This window comes from Hypomesus nipponensis, chromosome 25, assembly GCF_054491055.1.
Source record: "Hypomesus nipponensis isolate SF chromosome 25, ASM5449105v1, whole genome shotgun sequence".
Classification (NCBI taxonomy): domain Eukaryota; kingdom Metazoa; phylum Chordata; class Actinopteri; order Osmeriformes; family Osmeridae; genus Hypomesus; species Hypomesus nipponensis.
In genome coordinates this window covers 13,322,808-13,346,893 of record NC_140385.1, presented here as the reverse complement: position 1 = coordinate 13,346,893, position 24,086 = coordinate 13,322,808, and the positions used below count along the sequence as shown (strand labels likewise).

At 38.6% G+C, this 24,086-nt stretch overlaps 1 protein-coding gene across 5 annotated transcripts in view; it reads left to right on the top strand.

Annotated features, from left to right (window-relative positions):
• Window positions 1–5,817: 5,817 nt before the first annotated feature.
• Window positions 5,818–24,086, top strand: part of focad (focadhesin) — a 181,879-nt gene continuing 163,610 nt past the window's right edge. For 2 of the 5 annotated variants that reach the window (XM_084692195.1, XM_084692196.1), the window contains exons 1-4: window positions 5,818–5,950; window positions 7,667–7,738; window positions 17,036–17,098; window positions 17,273–17,427. In XM_084692195.1, the coding sequence (XP_084548321.1) occupies window positions 7,682–7,738; window positions 17,036–17,098; window positions 17,273–17,427 (275 nt within the window). In that variant the 5' untranslated portion in view covers window positions 5,818–5,950; window positions 7,667–7,681. Of the gene's footprint in view, window positions 5,951–7,666; window positions 7,739–13,731; window positions 14,284–17,035; window positions 17,099–17,272; window positions 17,428–24,086 lie in introns of those variants that run through there. The other 3 variants (XM_084692194.1, XM_084692197.1, XM_084692193.1) reach the window with 3 other exon arrangements.

The window sequence follows — 24,086 nt, the reverse complement described above, 5'->3', positions numbered from 1 at the left end:
CTATCACGAATTCGGCTTTCCACGTTCAAATTCGCGTGATCGAGCGATGTTTAAAATGCGTCATTCCGTTCATAGAACGCTCCCTATCAACCTTTTTTTTGCAAAGCCAATCTAGCACTCCGTAAACCAATAGGTGCATTCGACATCGGCTGTGGCTGCATGAAACGACCAGCGAGAGTTGCCGCTTGCTGTCGGGGAGGAGTTATAAACGGCTCCTTAAGTCGGAAAATTTGTCATTTTATGTGTTGGGCTATGGTAAACTCTTTCTCCAATCTGCAGTCTGCAGCCGGCTGCAGCGCTGCGTGGAGTCGAATACACCTAATGTCTGTTCACGTGCCTCCATGAGCCAGTCATAGTTGTTCCCTGGTGTACGTACACGGACCTTCCCTGCACCATACAGCTCAATTTCTAGATGTAGACAGTTACAGAGTAACGTGAGGAAAATTCCGCAACAGATAGAAATCGGTCATAAGGCTGCTATCTTAACAAAGAAAACAAAAAAAACTACCTGTGACCTGCAATCGCTAATCCCTAAAGCCTTATTTTAGATACAGTATAAGTTTAGATAGCTTGCAAATACAGAGGATAGCCTAAGTTGAGTTAGCCAATGTCGTTAGCGATGCTAGCTAACGTTTGCTAGCTGCATAACTTTTAACTGGGTCTTGCAGCGCTGCTTGATTTACTGAAATTATTCTGAAATGTTATGTTCTACTAGCCATTAGCCTATTTGAGCTTGGCACAGTTTTCCAAAGCCCCAGTGTAACTGAGACGACACAGTAAATAATTCCTCTTTCAAGTAATAAGCCCCCGTTCAATTGTTGAGCATTAAATTAGCTGCAAGGTCTGTAGAGATCTTGGGACTACGCCACTCGAGTGAACACAGATCTGTGTTTTGCTCATGCAGAATTTGGTTAAATAAAATCGGTAAAATAAACGTAATGAGTGGAACAAAAGATGAAGTAACGTGGCATTTTATTTTGTGTGAGTTTTAACTTGTCCAGTGGGGCAAGTAAATTTCTCTTCCACTTAGCCTACAAAAAAATCCACTTGTCCCGGACAAGCGGACAAGCCTTAATGCTTTGTTTTTTATTTATTATATATTATGAGTTTTATACACATCCATTATGCAAGTACAATGTATTGTGACAATAAAATTTGAGTAGGTTATAATCAACAAATAATCGTGATAATAAATCATGATCTTAATATTGATCAAAATAATCGTGATTATCATTTTGGCCTTAATCGTGCAGCCCTAACAGAAAGAATACATAGCATTTCCATACTGATCAAGACCAGAAAATGTCAACAAATCAGATGTGCCCATAGAATCTTCAAACTGGGTCATGACATGTACCTCCGTCATGGGAGTGGGAACTTGTACAACCAATTTGCCAGAAGTCTGAAATAGCACAGGTGAACATCATCACCTCAGACCTGACTACTCATTAAGCATCTATGGTTCTTCTTGGCTCACTTATGGCTCCAAATGAGCTAAAACACAGTTTTTTCCTTCTATAACTCAGGTCAGGACACCACACCAACAACATCCACTCTCTTGGTTGAAAGGACAGATTGATATTCTGAATTCTGAGTTTGTCATAGAACCTAGTGCATTGACCTGTGCCTGTTTTAGTATACCGCTATCCTCTAACCTTGTTTATTAGCAAGGTTTTTTAGCACCTGCCACTGTTTAAGACCAGTAACCAGTGAAAACACAGATTTTATGGAGGCAAGTTGTACACTCCAGAATAGTGTGGACTATGGAGTGGACTAGACAGCATGTCAACAGTAAACTGACCAAATTAAATAGATGCCTTTTGAAAATGCGGACAATTCTGCCAGTGAGTGTCTACTAACAATACATCTTGTCTAAATTAAGGATATACATACGCATCTTCTCAGTTCTACAGTAGCTTCTTGTTGAGCATTGTTGACGTGGGTACCTATTTCTTGTCGTCATGAGTTATTCAGTGTAAGCACTTCTTCTGACATTAATGAAGAATAAATCAAAATATAGCTGCAAGCAGCGATGCGGGTTCCTCCGCAAAATGGCAAAATATTATAAACATGTACACTGTAGAAGATCAAGACTTGGACAACAAGAGAGCAAAACTACTTCGTGTTTGGCCAACAACAATAGGCTGAATGGGGGTTTGAACTTATGAGCATAAGGTTACAAGTCATTGTCTCTAGCCTCGCTGCTACACACCAACCGCTGAGATTATATGATTACTAAGGGCTGATTATTAACTTTCCATAAGATAATGAAACTCTTCTTGAGTTGATCTCTTTCCAGACTCTCAGTCAATGCACAACTAAAAATAGTCATGTGGGCAACTGGGCTAGGGCAGAGCTCATATTCAACTCCTTGCGAGAATAGCCTGTGACAGGACAGCAGCTGACTCTCTGGTCACATTAAACTACACAACATGCACAATCAGGGTGACCATCAAGATTATATTAACTAACCAACAATAACAATACAAACATCTAACTGAACGAACACAACAACTGAAATCCCTGGCACGGCTTTTGTAACCTAACTATTTTCCACAAGTCTTTGTGTTTTTTGTCATGTCGCACTGCATGCTGATTACCCAAGGGTGCTGATTCTCATTATCTAGCTGTGCTCTGACTGCGTGATATGAGTATTAGTTTTTGGTCAGCTTTGGGACAAAGGTTAAGAAACGGTTGACATTTCAAGGTGAAATTGCATGAAAATGGGCATGGTATTTCAGAATGATGTCTGCCTGTTTAACTAAACAAGTAATCAAAATTATGACAGGCCAAAAGACTGCCTGAATTCCAACTTGTGACCTTGCGCTTTGCAGGACAACGTTTCAAACCATTGAGCTACCCACAAGGCTGAGAACTTCTGGTCAGTTTCTGTCAAAAAAAAAAAAAAAGCTGTATCTCCTGCATGGCTTGTTCAATTCGGCCAAAGTTTAAACAGCTGTAATTCAATGATCTTTTGACATATCAAGGTGAAATTGCGCATGGTACTTCAGAGCGATGTCATCCTGCTTAAATAAACATATATTCAAATTTAAGACAGACTCAGTGTGGCTGGATTTGAACCTACGACCCTGTACTTTGCAGGTCACCGTTCCAGCTCGTTGAGCTACTTTCAGTGTTGAGTATTGTCAAGTTCAGTTACTGTACAAAAAAGTTATCTGTTTCTCCTGTGGTAAGCGTTGTTAGATTCAGCCAAGGTTGAAACAGCTCTAATTCAATCATATTAACATACCAAGGTGAAATAGATTATGGTACTTCAGAGAGATGCCATCTTGAACCCTATTAGGTTTGAAAAACCATCAGTCAAAATTATATTTGATTGATTGACACAAAGAAATTGAGGTAATGTGTACATTTACATAAATACACCTCTTTCAGCCATTTTGTATTTGATTCAATTGCCAATTGAGCCATTCCCAGGCATGGAATACACAAAGTTTAGTAACTGGATAATAAAAAAGCTGTTTCTCCAATGGCGAGCATTGTCAGATTTGGTCCAAGTTCAAACAGTTGTAATTCAGTCATGTTTTGACATATCAAGGTGAAATTGTTTAGGGTACTTCAGGGGCGTGTCACCTTAAAGCCTATTAGGTTTGAAAACCCATCATTCAAAATGACATTTGATTTAGTAACACAAACATATTGAGGCAATGTGGACATTTACATAAATACACCCCTTTCAGCCATTTTGTATTTTATTCAATTGCTATAAGTAACATTTTTAAATACGTCAATGATACATATGTGTACAAAATTATCACTGTACACAGTGGCGGTTCTAGACTAATTTTACTGGGGGGGGGCAAGAGGGGGCCAGTGTTTAATCAGAGGGGCACATTAAAAACGGAAACAAATGATATTTAAACATTAAATACTTTAATTTAGCTTTACATAAAAATCATACAAAATGCTCTGGCTCTCCCTCTTCCAGCTCCTCAACTCTCAATACCTTGATATGTTTCTCTAACTTTTTTATGATATGTTTCTCTAAGTTTTTTTATTAAAAAGGCTGCAATGTCCCTTCCTCGGTTGATGATGACTACTAGAAGAAGAAAAACGTGTAAAAAAAAAAAAAAATGTTAAATAAAAAGAAAAATATATTTTTTGGTCAGCTCAGGGGGGCCACAGGGGGGGCCAGGGACATTTTTACAGGGGCACTGGCCCCTGTAGGCCCCCGTGTAGAAACGCCCCTGACTGTACAGGAAAATCCATCAGGCGCACCTTATGGGTCCTTGAGGCTTTTTTGTTTGCCATGAGAAATAAGGCATACACACCAAGTTTCAAAAGAATTTGAGCAATGGGGTGGAAATGCTATCACTTAGAAAATCTGACTTTTGGGTGTTTCCTGTGGTGCCCCCTATGGTATGATGTGAACTCATTAGAAAATTAGTTACCAATACCATGTTGAGTTATTGTGGCGCAAGGAGAAGAGGAATAATAATAATAATAAAACAAACGACAACAATCCTCCTTACGGAGGAACCCTAATAATAATACCAACAATTACAATAGGGTCCTCCTTACGGAGGAACCCTAATAATAATACCAACAATTACAATAGGGTTCCGATGACCGAAGAACCCTAATAATAATAATAAAACTAACGATAACAATAGGTTTCCTCCTTACGGAGGGACCCTAATAATAATAATAATAAAACTAACGAAAACAATAGGTTTCCTAATAATTGTAATGGATCTCACATATGGATCTGTTGACTAAACCTCATGAGAAACAATATGGAGTTGTGAACTGATGAGGCTACACTTGCAAACCATTTATCTTCTATTTTTTGATGGGTTGGTTTTAATGCTATCTTACTGCCGGAATATCTCTACATAGTGTTACATTACATTTACGTAGAAGATGCTTCATTCAGCAGACATTTTTGTGACAAATAAATATAGCATAAATAAAGTACAACAGTATTTTGGTGGTCAGTTACAGAATGGTCTGTATGCACATTGCAAAGTAATCACATCTCAGCTACCAGGCACAGTGAACAAAAAAGAAAGCTAGGATGTAATAATAACATCTCAATTACTTAAATCCAGTGCAACAATAATGTCTCAATTAAAGTTGTGCAAAGTAGCCTACAGTGCAGGTAAAACAACAACATATCATTAGTGCAACATCAAACACTTTCATTGATGCAGTCTCTTGCCAGACACTGTAACAACCCAATCTCAAATACTTCATGCAGAAAAGAAACAAACTCCATGTCACACCATGTCACATTACAAGCATACTTCATAATTCAGATTATGGTAGAGTATAGTGAAATATTTTAGCTTGAGTTTGAAAGGATTCAAACCAAAATATTCCACCCCAGTGGAATAATAATTATAATAATTAGCCGGTCCGACCTTAAGGATTGGTTTTGTTTATTACAGTCCTGCCATACTCACAGATATCGGATTGATTTCAGTCTACTGTCAAACCTGTGGATTTATTGTTTGCTAGTAGGATGTGAAGGATTATTTCAGCAAATATGACAAGATTTGCTTCTCAACAACATTACCAACCCCACCTTTAAACACATTGCCAGTTCAATTAAGCAATATCTTAATTGAACAAAACCTTTGTGCTATTTCAAATTCAGTTCAATAGGATGAAGGCCTAGTCGATGGAGGCTACAGTATGTGTTATTGTGTCAAATGTATTGGTTGAAAACAATTTGAATGTAATTACCAGGCCATTAGGTAGTATGACGCACATTCCTTACTGTGATGTTTTTGTTATTATTATGACAGTTTAATATGGTTAATTAGGGTTTGTGGAATGCCTTAATTAGGATAAATTCAAATGACCAGCACAACCCTCACAGCCGATGCAGATACGTTTACAATAACGTCCACAAGGTTTGAAGTATTATGATCCGTACCACTCGCCGTAGTTCCATGAGCGTTATTGTGCATTTTTGGAATTGGAGGTAAGCTACTTTAAAAGTTGCTATCCTATTTAGATGTCGTGTGCTTGCAGCGAGATGCTTGTAAAATAAACTTGTGGCTTACTAGCTAGTAGTTGTAATTGCGTCATGTGTTAATACTAGGATGAATGATCTCGTAGACAGTTAACTAAACGAAATAGTTCACACACACTGGCCAAGTACGAATGTTAATTCGCTTCAGATAGTTTAGCACGTTTTCAACTACAGATAGCTAGGCTAGACTACCTTTTTTACTCACAATCACAAGATTCCAGATTGTGTAATATTTAGGTAGCTTCAGCTAACTGAGGCTAGATGCTTTACAGCGTTAAACAGCCACATGTTTTACACTAGATAGCCAGAGCTGTTAACTCATAGCTTGACTCTTTTAATTCTAAAGGAATTCAAGCAGGTCTCATACGATTGGGTAGTTACTTGCCAGTTACCCAGAAGTGGATTTTTAGTTTAGCAAGCTGCCTTGCTTGGAACTTGTTTAATCAACCATTCTATTTCTGCTAGTAGTGGTAGGACAAGTGGTCTTGTAATTTCTAAAGCATGAGAATAGTTATGTAAACAATACAACATTGTGCACTACTCAGCCCTAGTAGCATGAATGCAGCTATACGGACTACACATTGTTTTGTTAAATGTTGAAAGCTGTCTAGAATCCCCTGGAATATTTTCAGTTTTCTAGCTATTTGTGTTTTTGTGACTATCAAGTCCCAGTAAGGTTGCCAAACTTGCTCAACACATCACCCCAAACAGCTAGAATTTTTATTTATTTTGGCACACAACGACAATTTCTCTAGCTATATGTTTACTTCAATCATTGTTAATATGTCACCTTGAATGAGATCCTTACTTATCGATTAAATTAACAAAGCAATTGCCAACCTTGTCCAATTCAAGGAATAGAAAATAACAATCATATCCTTATTTATTTTACAAACTAAATTTTGTAAAATTGTTGTATGTATTTCTCAGCATTAAACATAGGTGTCTTACCTGCTTGCTTTGTCAGTAGTGATGCAGCAATAGTGGGAGCAAACGATTAGGGTGCATTAGCTATTGTGTAGTGTTGCACATTGTTGGCTTGTCGGTTTATCAGATAGATAATAGAGTGGGGTAAAGGGTGGGCTTGTGTTGGGTAAACTTCATTGTCTCATACATTCTCTCTGTTCAGAGTAAAACCTGCAAGTAAGCCTAAACCAACAGACCCATACCGTCTATCACTTGACCGACCTGGCTAACAAATAACCGGTTGTCTGTATTTTGTCTCATTGAATCCTTAATTAGATCGCACAAGTCTCAATATAATTACTAAGCTGTGAGCCTTTTGAATGTTTGCAACTTGTAAATAAGGAACTTCATTTCGGTAAAATGATAAAGACCTACTGGCCACATGTCAGAGCACTGATAAAACTGTAGGGATCTGTTTTCAAAGTAATTTGCCTATATATTCCAAATCTGTATGTAATAACTGAAAAGCTGTATTGCTGATGGCTTTAAGTGTTTGTAGTTCTCTCAATTACGTCAGATATGAACCAATATGCTTGTCTAGATGTTAATGCAAGAAAATACCAAAATGTCAAGGCAAATGGTATCTGTTTTGGTTGATGTACCTGTACTGTATGTTTTACTATCCTACCTGAAGGTGTATGTGTTTGATTTGTCCTTTGAGTATATGAATAAATAGACTATGCTTGGTTTTATTTGCAGAGTTTATCTGAGAAGATGAGTGATAGTTTGAAAAGAAGATTTGAGTTCCCCAGTCGTCTGATAAAGGCCCAGGTACAGTTACATTTCATATTCTGTCAAATCTAAATCAGTAATTTACATACCATCCATACGCCAATGCTTCTGAAACATTCTCATTCTGGGGCCGGTTGCATACAGTGCGTGTCCATGGCAGCGATGCGAATCGCTTGCCATCTTGGCGCCCCAATCAATTGCTTGTTTCGCTTGCCTTGTCGCAACAGGCCTGTGCGGGTGTCGTAATTTCTTCCCGGTACGGCGTACCGGCCAGTACCGGCTTTCTTTCACCCCTGATTGTAGGCTATTTAAGCTCTTAGCTTTGTTAGATGATGCAGTTCAGCTTCCACACTGCCTCTTGAAATACAACTTTTTCTTCGATTGTTTCACAACGTTCAAACAGAGAATGTTTAATATAGACAGAACTGCCACTCTCTGGAAACTTCCGGGTTCTGAACTGGTTGCAGTTCCATGTGAGGGTGCTAACACGCGAGTACAGAATGAATGGAGGTCTATGGAGCTGTACCCCTTAAAATCCACTTTTCTCGATAATATGATTTCTCGGATATGAATTTTTTGTCTAGTAATTTGAATTCTGAATTCGAAAGGGGGGGCCAAAAAATACACACCGCTGGCTGTTAGATTGTTTTAAAGTCGCCTTTCTGTTCTAAAAAGCCTTTGAAAATGTCATTGACGTCATACACATCTTACGACCAGAGCTACTGCTTTACGGCAAGCTCTAGTCACTTACTTTATTCTCTCAAGGCATCGACAACACAGCTGACAGTTAGGCTCTCCCTGTCAATACACATGCTAGAACGAGTTTTGGCTTGCTAACGTTGTTGCTAATGTTGTTAGTGCTCTGACATTCTGATTCCGCATCGGATGTCAGGAGCAGGAGCTGTGGTGGTATCAGTCCTTCACTAACCAATCAGCATTCATTAGCAGAATGCTAGCGTGTTATGGGCAACAACAACTCACCCTGTAAGAAATCAAGAGGACATAAGTACTTGTTCATTCACCTTTCGACCTATAATCTATGTTAAACACTCATAAACTACAATCAAATCGGAGATTTCTCAACGACAATCAGGTGAAAGAGACACATTTTGCCGTTTAGCTCCATAGACTCCCATTCAACATGCACTCGCTCGCGATCACCCCCAGTGGAACTTTGGTGGAACTGCAGACACATTCGGTACAATGGAGCTTAATAGGGAGTGGCAAGGCTCTCCTTTATGGAGGACCAAACCTGCCATATTTACAAATGAATGAATGAATAAATAAATGTCCACATCCATGCATTTAGACAGAAATAAACGAATATATATATATATATTAATTAATGCACAATTGTCAATCAATAGTTACATATATTTAACATTTATGTATTTATTTATTTTGTATTCATTTATGTATTGATTTATTGATTGATTTATTGATTGATTGATTTATTGATTTATTCATTCATTCATTCATTCATTCATTCATTCATTCATTGTTCCCAATATGATAATGAGAGGAGGCCAGTAGGCGTGGAAACTGATGTTCAGACATTGCAATCAATCCAGAGCCATAGATTCAATCTAGCTAACGCCTGGGACACACTGGCTGCGAAGCGCCCTGGAGCGCCACAATATACTACGAATGGTGCGATGCTGTTCACACTAGACGCGCATTTCTCCACGCCGGTCACCAAGCCTTTCACCTTCTCTGAGATTTTCTTTTCTACATGTAAAGCTGACATGTACATAAACATGGCATAGGCTACAGGCTATTTAGGCAACTAGTTGCTCCAACAATAACCGTCGCAACGGCATCCCATTCCCAACATAACGTGGCAACGTTTGGCTTTTGTTGCCGTAGTCTTTGTAAAATATGTGCTATGGGGCATACAACTCCATTTAGGACTAAGCTACTTTTCATCTTCGATGTTTAACTTTGTGTCGTCAATCTTCACAAATTTCTCTTCTGCTTGATTGGGGGCTATATGCCAGATTGTCTATCTCGCTCTTACACACTGGACAAATATGTTGGTTTGACAATCAACAAGGATTTTTTATTAAAATGTTTACGTTTTTATCGGGGTAAACACATGGTTGGCCGGTCAGCGTAGTGAAGTTGGGTGTTAAGTGATAGCCCACAACTAACGTAGTAAAATCTTTATAACATGTTTGTTTATCCAAATATCATATATGGTGAATTAAATCTTTGTTTTCAACAAGGTTGGCCAGCCTGTCCATGTAGGCTATGTTGTCCATGACAGCAAGGATGGATGTAAGGCTACATAATCGAATACAAAGCGTGGAAAACGATTAGCCAATGGTGTGTCAAATACCGCCTACCTATTTTGATTGACACATCTCATTAACATATTGAGAAGAAGAAATACAGGAATGAATGAATGAATAAATGAATGAATAAATGAATGAACACATTAATTAATAAATGAATGAACACATGAATTAATAAATGAATGAATACATGAATGAATAAATAAATGAATAAATAAATGAATAAATAAATGAATACACAAATAAATAAATAAATACATGTAAATTATAAGGTAATATTGATTGACAATTGTGCATTAATTAGTAGTACATCATTTATTTATGTCTAAATGCATGGATGTGGACATTTATTTATTCATTCATTCATTTTTAAATATGGCAGGTTTGGTCCTCCATACTCCTTAAACAGGCTCTGGTTCAAACGTATTCTCCCGCATTGTATTTAAGCACTTAGCTTTGGTAGATGATGCAGTTCAGCTACCACACTGCCTCTTTAGAGTGAGTCACACATTTTAAAATTAATTTCAGCTTGCAGGTATTTTCTCATTTCTGTATTTTCAGCCATTTAAAAACAATAATTTCAGATTTCAGCATTCCAAAGCATTTTCAGCAGGAAATGCGTGTTGTAGTTAGCAATGCTAACGTATCCTGCCTGTATTTAGCATCGGTAGAAGGTGTGATGATTTAGTTTATTGGCAATGGGGCTGACGTTAGGCCTATTTCATTTTCCTGACTGTGTTCCATTCAAATAAATAACCTGTGTTGTCATTTAAATCTACAATTCAAGAAGCATGGAAACAACTAACGTAATCATTTCAGATGTTATCTAGTCAATCTGTTGAAAACAATGTTGTGTAGACACAATAGATTTATTTGTACGTTTTTATTTCAAGTCTCCACCTTATTGTTTCAGTGAGTGCTGTTGGCCGTGTTGCGTCTTTGCTCCGCTGCTTCACTCGTTGTAAACCAACCAGTCAATGCGCAGCTTATCTATATATTCATGAGCATACCATAAAAGGAGAAAAAAAACGCTAGGTTTTCCCGGGACAAATTCACAGCAAGCATCAGCGGGCATAGAACAGCACCTGGGCCATTTTCAGCCCAACCCAGTAGCGAAAATCAACTTTGGGGGGGACAATTATATTATATTTTCTCAAGAGCAATTTCTGAGGGGGGCACCAAAATGATTGCTGTAATACAGCCCATTGTAATATGTTAAATGTATATTGAGGAACCATAATGAATACTCCTGGATAATTTATAGTTAGTTACTGAAGGGTTGTCTCAACTTGTTCAAATGTAGTTATAGTAGTGTTTCTTATCAGTCAAGTATGAATGCAGGTGTACAGTATTTACAACCAGCAATACCAAGAAAGGCCAGTATGTACTGTACACTGTATGGGTGCAGTGTTTGTAATTATAATGGGCAGTCTCATCTAAAATAATCTCAATTGAACCATCATAAAGTCGGGGAAAATCGCAAAACCAGTGATTGAACTAAATGGTTCAGTCTCCGGTTTAAGTAGAAAGTGGGGGTATCCATGGCATTGTCCAATTATGTCCCTATTTTACAAGTCTAAAGAAGAGAACCCGTCATGTTGCCAAACAAGAGACTCAACAAACTTACCCGAGACCCCCTGTTTCTGCCAGTCTGTTCCTGCCTACCTGCAGCTCTATTGTCAGTTTGTCATCTGGTGCCTCCTCTGCCTAATGGCATCATTATGAAACATTCAATAAGCACATTTCACATCATTTTTATGAACATTTTATCAACTAGTCTATGAGATTAGGCCACTAAGGTCCTTTTTTTGCGTTCTGGTGTCCTGAAATGCTCTGATGTCCGTCTTTCTTTTTTCTGCAATTTTTCTACCATGTTGGCCGCACACACAATGCGCAGGTTATTTACAGTAGGAGATGGGCTTCTATCATTTATTACCATTCTTCTAGAATAGGCTTCGATCTACCAGGTAGCTAGACAGTTAGGAAAGGTGAAAGGGATTTCATTGACAAGGATTGACAGCTGTATGAGTTTACCCTTTACACAACATAAACTGCAACCTTTTGTCATATTAATATAATTCATGTTTCAGTTTTATATTGGCTGGGATACCAGAATAGCTGAATTTGCAGAGCTAGCGAGCCCCAATATAGCAAAGATAGCAAAGTTTCCATCTTTTGACAACGCCAAATGGAATAGGTGCTAGCTAATGTTTGCTCTATCGGTTTGTTTGCTAGCTATGCAAATGCAGCTAGCTGAGTGTGTGTGAACCCTGCCAACATAGTAAAATGGCTGTGGTGCGATTAACTGGATTAATTTCACGTTAGCTAGGCCTACCTGCATTTCAGATAGTAGACACCCAAGTCACCTTTTCAGATAAGGAACACAACTACTTCATTGCTAGCTTCTTTCTGACTTTAATTCAAACAACTGGTGATGTTACTTAGCTAGCTAGCTACATAGTGACCAATGCAGGGAAAATTGTGAAAGTTATTAATGATTTATTGTATTGAGTGGTAGAAATAAATTGTAAAATAAAGTAAAATGGCAGGGTTTGCAATCATTTAAAACTTTAAAAAGCGCCATTGTGTCCATAATCAGCAAAGCGCGTTCATTGCATATTATTAATGTTATTGAAATAAGATAGTTATGTTTACAGTGATTTATTGGGGGGGGACAAATCATATTTTTCCCAGGATTGGGGGGGTCGTGACCCCCCCGGGATTTCCCTCCATGGCCCAACCAATGTTACATACCCTATTCGGAGACCTTAAGGCACAATGTGAAATACCCAAAAACCCAGTCAATCACCCCTTTAACGGCGGAAGAATGACACATTTCAAACTGCTGAAAACCTGTATCTGTTGGAGGAATACAATACTAAAAAATGTGTTTCATGAAGTTCATTTGTATGCGTCTTTAAGCCTCTTAATTTAACCTCAACGCTATTTCTATTTATATTCAACATCTCCGACGCAGATGGCTAGCGTCAGTGCAGTGACTTATGTCTACTCATCTACTCACTCATTTAATAAAGTGCTAAGATAATGACGGACCAACACATCGTTGACATAGCAACAAAGCTCTTACTGCAAGGTTAGCCAGGAGGAAAAACTTTCCTGCCTCAAATTAAGTCAGTCTTCCTATTTATGCAGCAGACAGGCTTAGACTAGTGTAACCTGACAATTTAAGACTGTCTAAGGCTAAGACTAGTCTTAAACCAAGTTTGATTACCATTGTCATAGGCTTCATTAGGTTTTATGACACTTGTACCATGGTCTGGGTGAATACTCGATTCTGATTGGCTGCGGGGGTTACCATTAGAATGTGTTAATATTCACGTAGTCATGTGACGTCACTGTGTTTAAGCGCCGCCATCTTTGTGTCGGAAAGTGTAGCTAAGCCCCGGTCACACCATAAACATAGAACAGAAAGTAACCCACAGAAAGTAAAAAATGCCTGCCATATGTTGTGCTGTTGGATGCAACAACAGTCGCCAAAATAAGAGATACAATTTCAGTGTATCCAAAAATATTTTGATCGGCGTAATAAATGGTTGGCTGCAATTAGAAGAGACAACTGGCAGCCAACATCTAACTCAACACTGCAGTGAACACTTTGTATCAGGTAAGTAAAAAAACAAACAAAAAAAAACCTTTGTATCTGATAAATTAGCACGCTCCATTTGCCCTTTTTAGCTCATAATTTTTTTTCACAGGAAAATGTTTACACAAGCTGAATTGTTTATGGTGAGCTAGTTATAACATTGTTAAACTAATGTTAGCTAGTTGCTGACGTCATAAAAATTGTGTAGTAAGCTACACAATGTACAACTAGTTATAAACCTACCTGTATTTAGTACAGTATGTCAATAAGAGAATATCTGAGAGAAAAAAATTAAAGGGAATTTACCTTCCTTAGGTTGGTCAACATCTTAATAGTATGCATATATTTAATATTCTACCATTCTTTCCTATCTGCTTAGGAAATGCTTTAGCTACACCTCGCTAGCCCACATTGGCACTCTTAACCAACACTAAAATAACACAGTTGATAATCGTGTTTGAATAACTTACATGTTCTGTGATGACATGTGTTTTGTCTCCAGATGCCATATCTTGGTGTTGTTCACCCATCCTGCAACTGCATATTGATATTCATCTGTACTTTTGAAAGCCTTCAGGCTATCTCCGGTGTATGGGGATGGATTGTGTACAAGATACATATATATGTCGGGAAAGGACAGTTGTGCAGACGTTTCGCAGACTTTAAGGGACAAAATAAAGTTGACGGTAATAAATATGGATCGCAGCCAATAATAAATGTTTTTTTTTAATATCGTTGTCTTTCTGCTTCATTTAGATGTGCTATGTTCGTGACTCTGTTCTTTTGGCTAACTATGAAAGCTAACTAACTAACCACTAGAATTAGACAATACGACTTTTAAAAAGTCTAAATTTGAAGAACCTATCAATAGAAAACAATACTATTATTATATTTATATTATTATATTATTACTATATATTAATATATACGACTAACTAGCTACTATTGGATACATATACAATGGGTTGAGTCAGACACAAAGATGGCGGCAGGCTTTACGGAAGTGACGTCTTTGGTACCCATCTATAAGTAGTTCCAGTAAAAGTCTGTTAACGGTTCTAAATTAATGTGCTGGCAACGTAGTATGAACCTATGTCTTAATAAGTAACCATAGCAACAGGGATGCAGTCAAAGCCTCCATTTACAATTTATACCATGATCTGGGTGAATACTCTATTCTGGCTGCAGGGGTGTTCATTATCAGGTGATAATAGGTGTGTTCGACTTCATGCAGTGCCGGCGTTGCCTGCAGGGCCGGACTTACCATTGGGCTTGACTGGGCTACAGCCCATGGGCCCCGTCCTTTAGGGGGTCTGACCCGTTTACGTGCAGCGGAGGACTGAGCTATTAGCCAGAAAGCTTAGGTATGCTAGCAAGATTCATAGACAAGAACATTGTGTACGGTTGACAAACAGTAAATATAATTTGACAATATGTTTGACAAGAAGACTAGCTAGCTAACAAGCCATGTCATTGTCCCCCAATCAATATCAAGATTTTCACGAACAAGGTATTGACCATATACTTGTACTAGTCTACAGTACGGCCGCAGCATGTGTAGCGAGTTGAATAGCAAATGGATGTGAGATGATGGCATCAAAGATGACATATTCTCCTTAATTATAATTTGACAATATGTTTAACATCAAGACTAGCCAGCTATCTAGCCATGTCATCTCAATAATTTAGAACGGTTAACAGTTTTGCTGGAACTACTGAGTTGATTCAGAATTGAGTATTCACCCAGACCATGGTATAATTCAGATTCTAAAACTGGTTGTTCCCGTCCTTGATTGTGATTGGCTATATCGAGTTCCATGCCGTTGTAAAATCCAGCATAACCAGGTCGTCCTCATAACATTCTATAACATTCCATATGACTGCGTATCGAATATTTCAAATTAAAAAAGACGGCAAAGGTGTCCATCTGGCTGTTGCGTGGCAACGATTTATGTAGGAACTATACTTTGTAGTGGCGGAAGAATTACTGTTTATTATTAAGCTATTTTGTTTCTAATTGTTTTTATTTATTAAACCATAACAAATATTTGTAGTAACAGTTTTAGAAAAGCAATAAGCCCTGCAAGTCCATGTTTTGCGCTGATTTTAGAACAAGTAAGGGGGATTTCGGCAATCCGCTTCGCGTCGTTCCTAACAACTCCCCTTACCTGTTCTAAAATCAGCGCAAAACACGGCCTCTTGGGGCTTATTGCTTAATTAATTAAACATTTTAAATAGACTTAAGCAATTAACATAAATTGTTATTTTGTTTAGTTGTTTGCTTTATTTTATTCTTAATTTATCCAGAATTGTGCAGCTCTAAATACATATAGCTTGTGTATCATTTTGTTCTATTCAAAGTCATGTAGGCCTATAGTTGGTAGGGCCCGAAAATTGACCCAAGCCCAGGGGCCCCAACCGCCCTAAGTCTGGCCCTGGTTGTCGGCGCAGCCGTCTGTCGGCGCAGCAGTCGCTGCATAAAGTCGAATACACCTAATGTACACCTACTACGTAGTTCCAGCAAAGCTGTCTATTCACCGTTCAAAATTATTGCGCTGACTTCAATATTTCTTTGAACCTATTTGGAAAATGTTACTTTTCTGAATTTACTGTGTCAGTGTCACATAACCGCTCATCTCACATTCCATTTGCTATTCACCGCGAGTCAATCCACTTCAGACAGAATGTGGCCAACACGAAATGCCGATATATTTTGTTCAACTTTGATGCGATCATCTCACATCCATTAGCTATTCAACTCGCTGCACAGGCTGCAGCCGTACTGTAGCCTAGTACTAGTTAGGGTTAGGGTTATACTTTGTTTGTGAAAATCTTGATATTGATTTGGGGACAATGACATGGCTGGTTAGCTAACTAGTCTTCTTGTCAAACATTTTGTCAAAATATATTTATTGTTTGTCAACCGTACTCAATGTTATTGCCTATTAATCTTGCTAGCATAATGTTAGCTAGCTTTCTGCCTAATAGCTCAGCCAAAGGAAAGGCTAAAGTTGAAAAACGTTAGCTTTCTATTGCAAAACGCATGAAAACATGAATTCATGTTTGTAAAAAAGAAAATCTGTTGCGTGTTGGACAGTTCATGACTCCTCATCGTCCAATATTTATGATCATATACACCTCGTCAGGTATGATGCTTATTTCATACATGTTGGAATTGCATTAAAAATCCGTACAAATACAGTACATGACATGTACCGTGTGTACAGTACATTTGTATGGGTACATCAGTTAAGGCAAAAAGACTTGACTACTGTTATCTATTTGATTGTACAACCCCAATTTAGGCTTTGATCCCATTTTGTCACCGATCTAGTGTAGATAGTGAAGGCTATTTGGAAGAGTGCATAAAATATGGTGTCTAGTTACGCTCTGTGAAGCATCAATTGTATCATAAGATGCAACTGTACCTTTTTGCAGACTGTGCGAAGTCTTGTGGCTGCTGTACTTAAAGAGAAGACAATTACCCAATCCTGCTCTCTGGTGAGTGTGTTTCACATTTGTTTTGTCTTCTTTACTACCATGTGTCTCACTGTTTCTTAGCAGGCCCAAGCCCACCTGTAAAAATGTTGTCTGTGTACTGATGGTGTTTTCTGGCCTGTGTGGCAAAACCCAACTTTTTAGTTTGTGTATAACAGTGTTATAACTATGTTGCAGGGTCCAGCTGCCGAGGCTTTGTGGGAACAGTGCTGTAGTGATTGCATTGTGGTGCGCTCAGACTGTTGCAACGCTCTGGTGCTTCTGGTGGAACAAGGCCAGGCTGACCTGCAGTATGTTCTGAACAGAATCCTAAACCTTTTACCATCTACCAGGTACTGAATACCAAAACAATTGCACAAACCCTCTTTTACACATTCACATAGCTGCATTGAGTTATAAGTTCTGTCAAAAAACACCTTGACTTGGGGTGAATCGTTTGGCAAACAGAAATGTATTTTTGAACAATATGCAGTGTTTCACCTAGGATTTATTTCAGGGAGGGGGGGGGGGGGGCAGTAGACCAAAACTTTGCCTCCCATTTATTTCCAATGGAGGTCCTGTGACATGCCCCACCAGGCAGTGTGAGATACCTGGCAGCGCAAACAGGTAGAAAAGAGGGTTCGCAAGAGAAGCGGACTCTATTCTATGTGTTTATTAGAGCATTTGTGACGAGCAATGTCAGTATGTTGCCAGTCAAAACGAAACCAGCTAGCATAACACAGCTAGCACAGTATATGCAAGGACGTAAATGCTCTTCCGAGCATCACATCGAGATGCTTGATTTTCCACTTACTTAATACGGCTCAGAGCTGTCCAGTTATGCAAAACATCCTAACTAAATGGTTACATTCCCAAAGGTCCAAACTATCTAATCATCGTATAGTATTTTGTCCAAAACAATATATATTACCTCCATAAATAGCCACAATCTCTTCTTGCATCATTCTGACTCTGCCAATTGAATAGGGCAGTCAGTAACGCACTTAGTCATCGCTCATCACAGGAGTTCTCTTCAGAATATTTACGATCAAAGATTTCCAAGATGGCCACTCCCTCTGACCTTTCGATTGACACCTCGTTTGACCCAATAGGAGCTTCCATGCCCTGGCCATAGCCTTCTAAAGCCAACCAGGTGGCTCCCAAAATCTGTGCGTCCTGCCCCCCCCGCTCCCCTTAGCCATTCTTTCTAAGCTAACAACTCAAAGTGGCTTCATCTGGCTCTCAAATGAGCTTCTTAGCCTTGTAGCTAATGAAATTTTGCAAATGCTAATAGCCAACATTATGGGTATCTGTGGAGCCTTTAAAATAAGAGTCCAGGCGCAAAATGCATGACAGAATCAGTGTTCTTTTTGCGTCAATCCTGGTGAGTCAGATAAAGCACTCCAATGTGTTCATGCTTCAGTTATTGTGTTTCAGCAATACTAATGGGGGACTTAGCTATAATATATTATAGTTCAAAGTACCACAATTCATTAAAGATAACAATTATGATAATACCTTTTTATCCTAAGTATTTGACCTTGGTTACCAAGGGTCCTTTTGGAGTCTCAACAAGGCCCTTTTAGAAAACACACCCGGATGTACTTGTGTCGAATATGAATATATTATGGTATTATATTTGACTTTTGACTTGAATTGGATAAGGCTTCATGCTGTGGTCCAATTTTGTCTTGCAGCTAATACCTACCACTTCTAGGCCTCTTCAGGCATGTGTTTCAAAACAAAATCCAGGCGGAAATAGAAACTTTCACTTTCCTTGTGTTCAAGCTTCTATTACTCAACTCCGGTAGGTCTTACAGGGGTCCTAACAACAGGGGAAATAACTTCAGTGTCACCTTTCGAAAGAGACCACAATCATGTATGTACTCCAAATGGTTCAAGAACAGCTTTCAATTTACTTTGGGCATGTCCTTTTTAGGCGTTTTTTGGAATTGAACAGGAAGAATCTCACGCTTTGAAAATCTCCAAGCAAGATAAATACTGTCCAGCTTTAACAAATACATGTGACGCAGGCACAGCATGCGATGTTGAAAACATGAAAAAGGGCAGTGACAGAGCACAGGACATTTTTTGCCATGGTGTTTTTCTCAGGCAGAAAAGTGCTGGGGAGCACTTCATCCCTGTGCTTCTTCAGCTCTTGAACGATCCTAGACGAGCTACTAGTAGTTGCTTAACCAATATTTTTGGTGTGCTTAATTTAAGCAATTAACTTATCAGTAGCAGCGTTTCCCACAGAATGTGATTTATATTTGTAGCAGTAGGCAAGGGATGTTGTAAAAGTTAGGAAGTCGGCCCAAGTCTATGTCCTAGTATCGGTTCGATGTGAGTGAATATACGAACTTGTAAAACTAAAATTGTTTTTGCATTAATTTGAACGCCAAATAGTTTGAGCTTTACGTAATATGAACATTACGTTGAAGTCATTGTTATTTTTGCTGAATGAATTAAACTATAAATATTATTCGATTTAACTTAAATATCAGTTTTGGACACATTTGTGCTGAGAATTTTGATAGGCCTTCTAAACATTCCTTAAGTCTGGATTGATTCTCCTGCCGTCCTCTCTGAGGGAAAAAGCTGTTTGTCCCGCGCATTGATTCAGAGCCTGCATGGAGAGAAGGGGGCTATCAAAGATGGGTCGGTTGTAGTGAGAGAGAACGTGAGGCAAAAAGGGGCTGAGCGCATCAATGCGCTGCGCACAGCTCTATAATGAAATTCTTTTTTTGTCATGCAAAAAAAGAAAAAAAAAAGTAAATACATTTCTGGTGGTCAATTTTTTACCGTGGCCGGCCACCACAAATAAATCGATGTAAAGGAAACACTGATAAGACATTTTCAACTATGACTGTTGAGTGTCCAGCTAGCTAGCTTAGAAGAAAAAAAGTTTCAAATTTCGATTAGTCGATTTTCGTAAGTGCTAGTCGAGTTTTGGTCCCTAGATTTGACGTTACATTGCATGGTTTTGGTTTAATTCGTTTTTGTGGCGAAAAGTGAATCTACGGTGGCCAACTAGCTATCCACTAACTAACCTCACTAACCCCAGTGTGATTACCTATAGTGAAACATTCATTTCTGGGAGATAGCTAGCTACCAGAAACGACAAGACAGCTGCAGAAATGCCACAGGCAAAAGCCAGGGTGACAACATGTAGCTAGCTATGTTTCCAGGCTGTGATATAAACACCCAGTACCCCACGCAACGGTAGTCTACTTAGCTCCGCTGTACAACTTACCTACTGGTCTAGGGGTCAGGTCTGAAGGTAGAGCTCGGAGCAAAACGGCTTCTCTCCAGCCCAGGTGAGCAAAAGGGTACATTAGGAGGACAAATGTTCTGCTCTCAATGTAATCTCCAAGTTCCAAATGTCAACAAAAGCTAAACTTAACTATTTGCTCATTTAATATTGTGATAAAAACCTAAATTATGAAATGTAATGTGCAATATGATATACACTGATATTATTAGTAGCCTACATCTAGCCTACCTTCAGAAACAGTAGTATTTCTAATATTTTACTGAGGTATTACCATCATTAGCACACATGCAACAGCGGCCTGTGTTGTTTTCAGTTGTTAAAAGAATAAACATCAAACACCTAACTTCGTTTTAGGATTTATTATGACATTACACTCACACGTGTCAAACTCCCAAGCAATTAGTACCCAGGGTATCCCGCAGCACTTTGCAGCTAAGGTGGCTGCCTGAGCAACACACGCCTGTTGCCTTAACATCGTCGTAAAAAAAAAAAAAAAGAATTATGAGCGATATCCGTTGTGTTACTCTGTCCTGTTTTCTCCGTCCTGTTTTCTACCTTTCATTCCGAACCGTGACCAACGCCAGTCTCCCTTCTCTGCAGAACAAATACAAAAAGTGCGCCCCCCCAAAGAGTTAGCTACCTGAAACGGTAAATGCCACAGGCAAAAGCCAGGGTGATGACGTTTTTTTTTTTTGTAGTCACAGTTAACATGAACATGATGAATCGGAGTAAAACTGCAAAGAAAATACACAAAATCAAACTCAATCAACTGCTATAAACAACAGCAAATTTAAAACTAACAGTTACAAAATATGCCATCCGTGGAATATGTTGCAGTACAGCATTAGCATATTGATAGCCAAAACACAACAAAAAAATTATTCATACAAATTTGGAATTAGCCCAAAACATCAAAATCAACAGATAAACATTCACGAAATACAACACCTACAGTCATTGCTTTCTGATGGCTTCACAGACCAGTCCTTTTCACATGAAACACTAGACTACCACACGTTTCAAAGCCGTAGAATTTTGTCGTTAATTCAAGTTGAATGCCAGTTTCATTGTGTTGTTGGGATGTCAAAATAAGTCACAATTAGAGTTTGACCGATTTATTGGCGGCCAATATTATTGGCCGATATTAGGCATTTTCCAAACTATCTGTATCTGCATTTATAATGGACGATAAATGAATATTAGTGCTGTCAAACGATTAAAATATTTAATCGCGATTAATCGCATTAATGTCATAGTTAACTCGCGATTAATCACCATTAATAGCACATTTTTATCTATTCTAAATGTCCCTTGATTTCTATTTGTCCCATTCTTTTTTTAAATTTTAATGCTCTTATCAACATGGAAAAGTGTTTCGGATAGTTTTTTTTAATTGAAAATAACATTGCAATCACCTGGCTTTGACGATGGGGCGGAGAATTCGCATCATCTGTGTGCTTGGCCATCAAGTGGTATTTCCTAGTGATGGGAAGTTCGGTTCATTTTACTGATTTGGTTCTTTGAATCTCATTCAGTAAAATGAACGAATCTTTTTTCCAGTCTGTCGTTCATTTCAACGGGGGGGGGGGGGGGGCTATACGTCCACTGCAAACACGTATGATATTCTCATGTAGATTAGTGCATGACATGTGCACCAGCAGATACTATTTCAAAAGAAATTCCTGCATTAAAATAATGTATCATGAGTTTGTATGATTTGGTCATGTATTATCACACTAGCATTTAATTATCACGTCAAACAATTACACTGCACTAAACTGTAAGTGTAAATGTAAAGTGAAAATAACAAAACCAGTCAGTATGATGACTTGAGCGAATATCATTCATGTCTTACCAAAACAGCGGCCACGCAAAAAGGAATAAGGAAACTGTTTCCTCTACTAAAAAATACAATGTGGGTCACATGAAAAAAGGATTGAAGACTCGTAGAAAGACCGAGTTGGGAAATGAACGAATCGTTCGTTTCCTCTAGCTACAGAGCCTATGCAAGTCACATGAAAAATGATCCAAAGACTCGTAAAAAGGCCGAATTGGGAAATGAACGAATCGCTCGTTGAGAGCACTCGTTACTCCCGAGTCCTTAAAAGGATTCATTCTAAATGAACGGAGCGTTCACGAACGACACATCACTAGTATTTCAGACTGGACGTGCTGCGATGATAGCTCAGTTTACAACAACAAAACACACAGATCACTTTGTTTTTGTCAATGGAACCATTTGGCAACTTTTTAAAAGTAAACTTTCCATTCAGAATTTTATTGGCATCCATTTCGGTGTCTCGCACTCACCATCCACTCAAAACGTAACGTTAGCCTACTACCAGAGAATGTCTAATATTCGTAAACGGGCTCTGGTACTACTCTTTAGCCGGATCGCAAGCCAAACTAGTGTGTGTGTCGTGCCTTTTGTTTTGTTTCCGGTCTAGCTAGATCCGGTGTGGTGTTGTAGTTTTTCTAACTTCGGTAGTTGTTGCAACAGCATGTGAAAAACACTTCAACGTTTGCTAGGCCAAAACGTTATCTTCTGTATAACAGTACCGAAATAAAAGTACTCGTCAAGAACACCCAACAATACCTGGATTTTAAACTGCTCCTGGCAGAAGAGCTGTTGGATAGTCCACAACTTGATGACAGCGGTGAAGACGGTGAAGAACAGTATGAGCCACCAACCGAAATGAGGATCCCACAACCAGAGCTGTCTATGTGCAGACTAGGAGCCAGGCACATGCCAGAGATGGTGGATATCAATCATGCAGAAAGATAATATGTTCAGTTTTTCTATCTTGTACGTTTGGCTGTCTTTTCACACTAAAATGATCCTGTGGTCCACTACTGTGGACATGCTATAAAATAAAAAATACATTTTCAAAAGTCTAAATTGTAAGATGTATTTAAAGCCTAGATAAACAGAAAATGACCCAAGTCATAACAGTTGTTTTGATGCAACTGTTTAGGATGTGAGGCTGCCACAGCCTATCAGCATTCCTTCTTGCACCAAGGGAAATTTGAAGAGAACCCTGTTTCATTCTACACTTCCCTCCTAGTATTTTGAAGTGTAAATGACAGCAACAAATGTGTCTTTTTAAATCTATGCAATATTCATAAATGATAAGTATGCATTCATCTATAAAATATGCTAATATCAGTTGTAAAATTGAAGTAAAAAAAAAAGGGACCCATCTGCAACCGAAGCAAGTTAACCGACGCAATTTCCTCAGAAATGTTATCCTGTCTAGTTTGTTTTACTATATCACCTTCAAACCTAATGTCTAAATTAATATCAAATGTCCAAATATTTGGAGAAAGACGAGAGTTTTCATGGGTTGTACCAACATCTTCACATGACAAAGGAAAAACACAACTGACATTTCTGTGTCTTGAATACTATGTCACAGACACTTAAGCTTAATTTATACTCATGTCGCCGACACTTTTGAAATGGTCGCCGACAAAACAAAAAAAAGTGTTGCTCAGGCTGCTGCATTTATACTTCGGCGAACAGTCGCCTGTGCTCAACGTTTGCGTGACACTTGACGTACTGACGTAGGCGGACGACGTCAACTGAATTATTTTACCGTTATATTGTTAACGCTTTGTAGGTGATCGATCGGAGAAATTGGCTGTAGCAAATTTCCACTACTGTCAAGCCAATAGTTGTCTGAAATCTCCCCCCATGAATTAAGCAACACTTGGGCATCTTTATAAAACGGCAGAGAG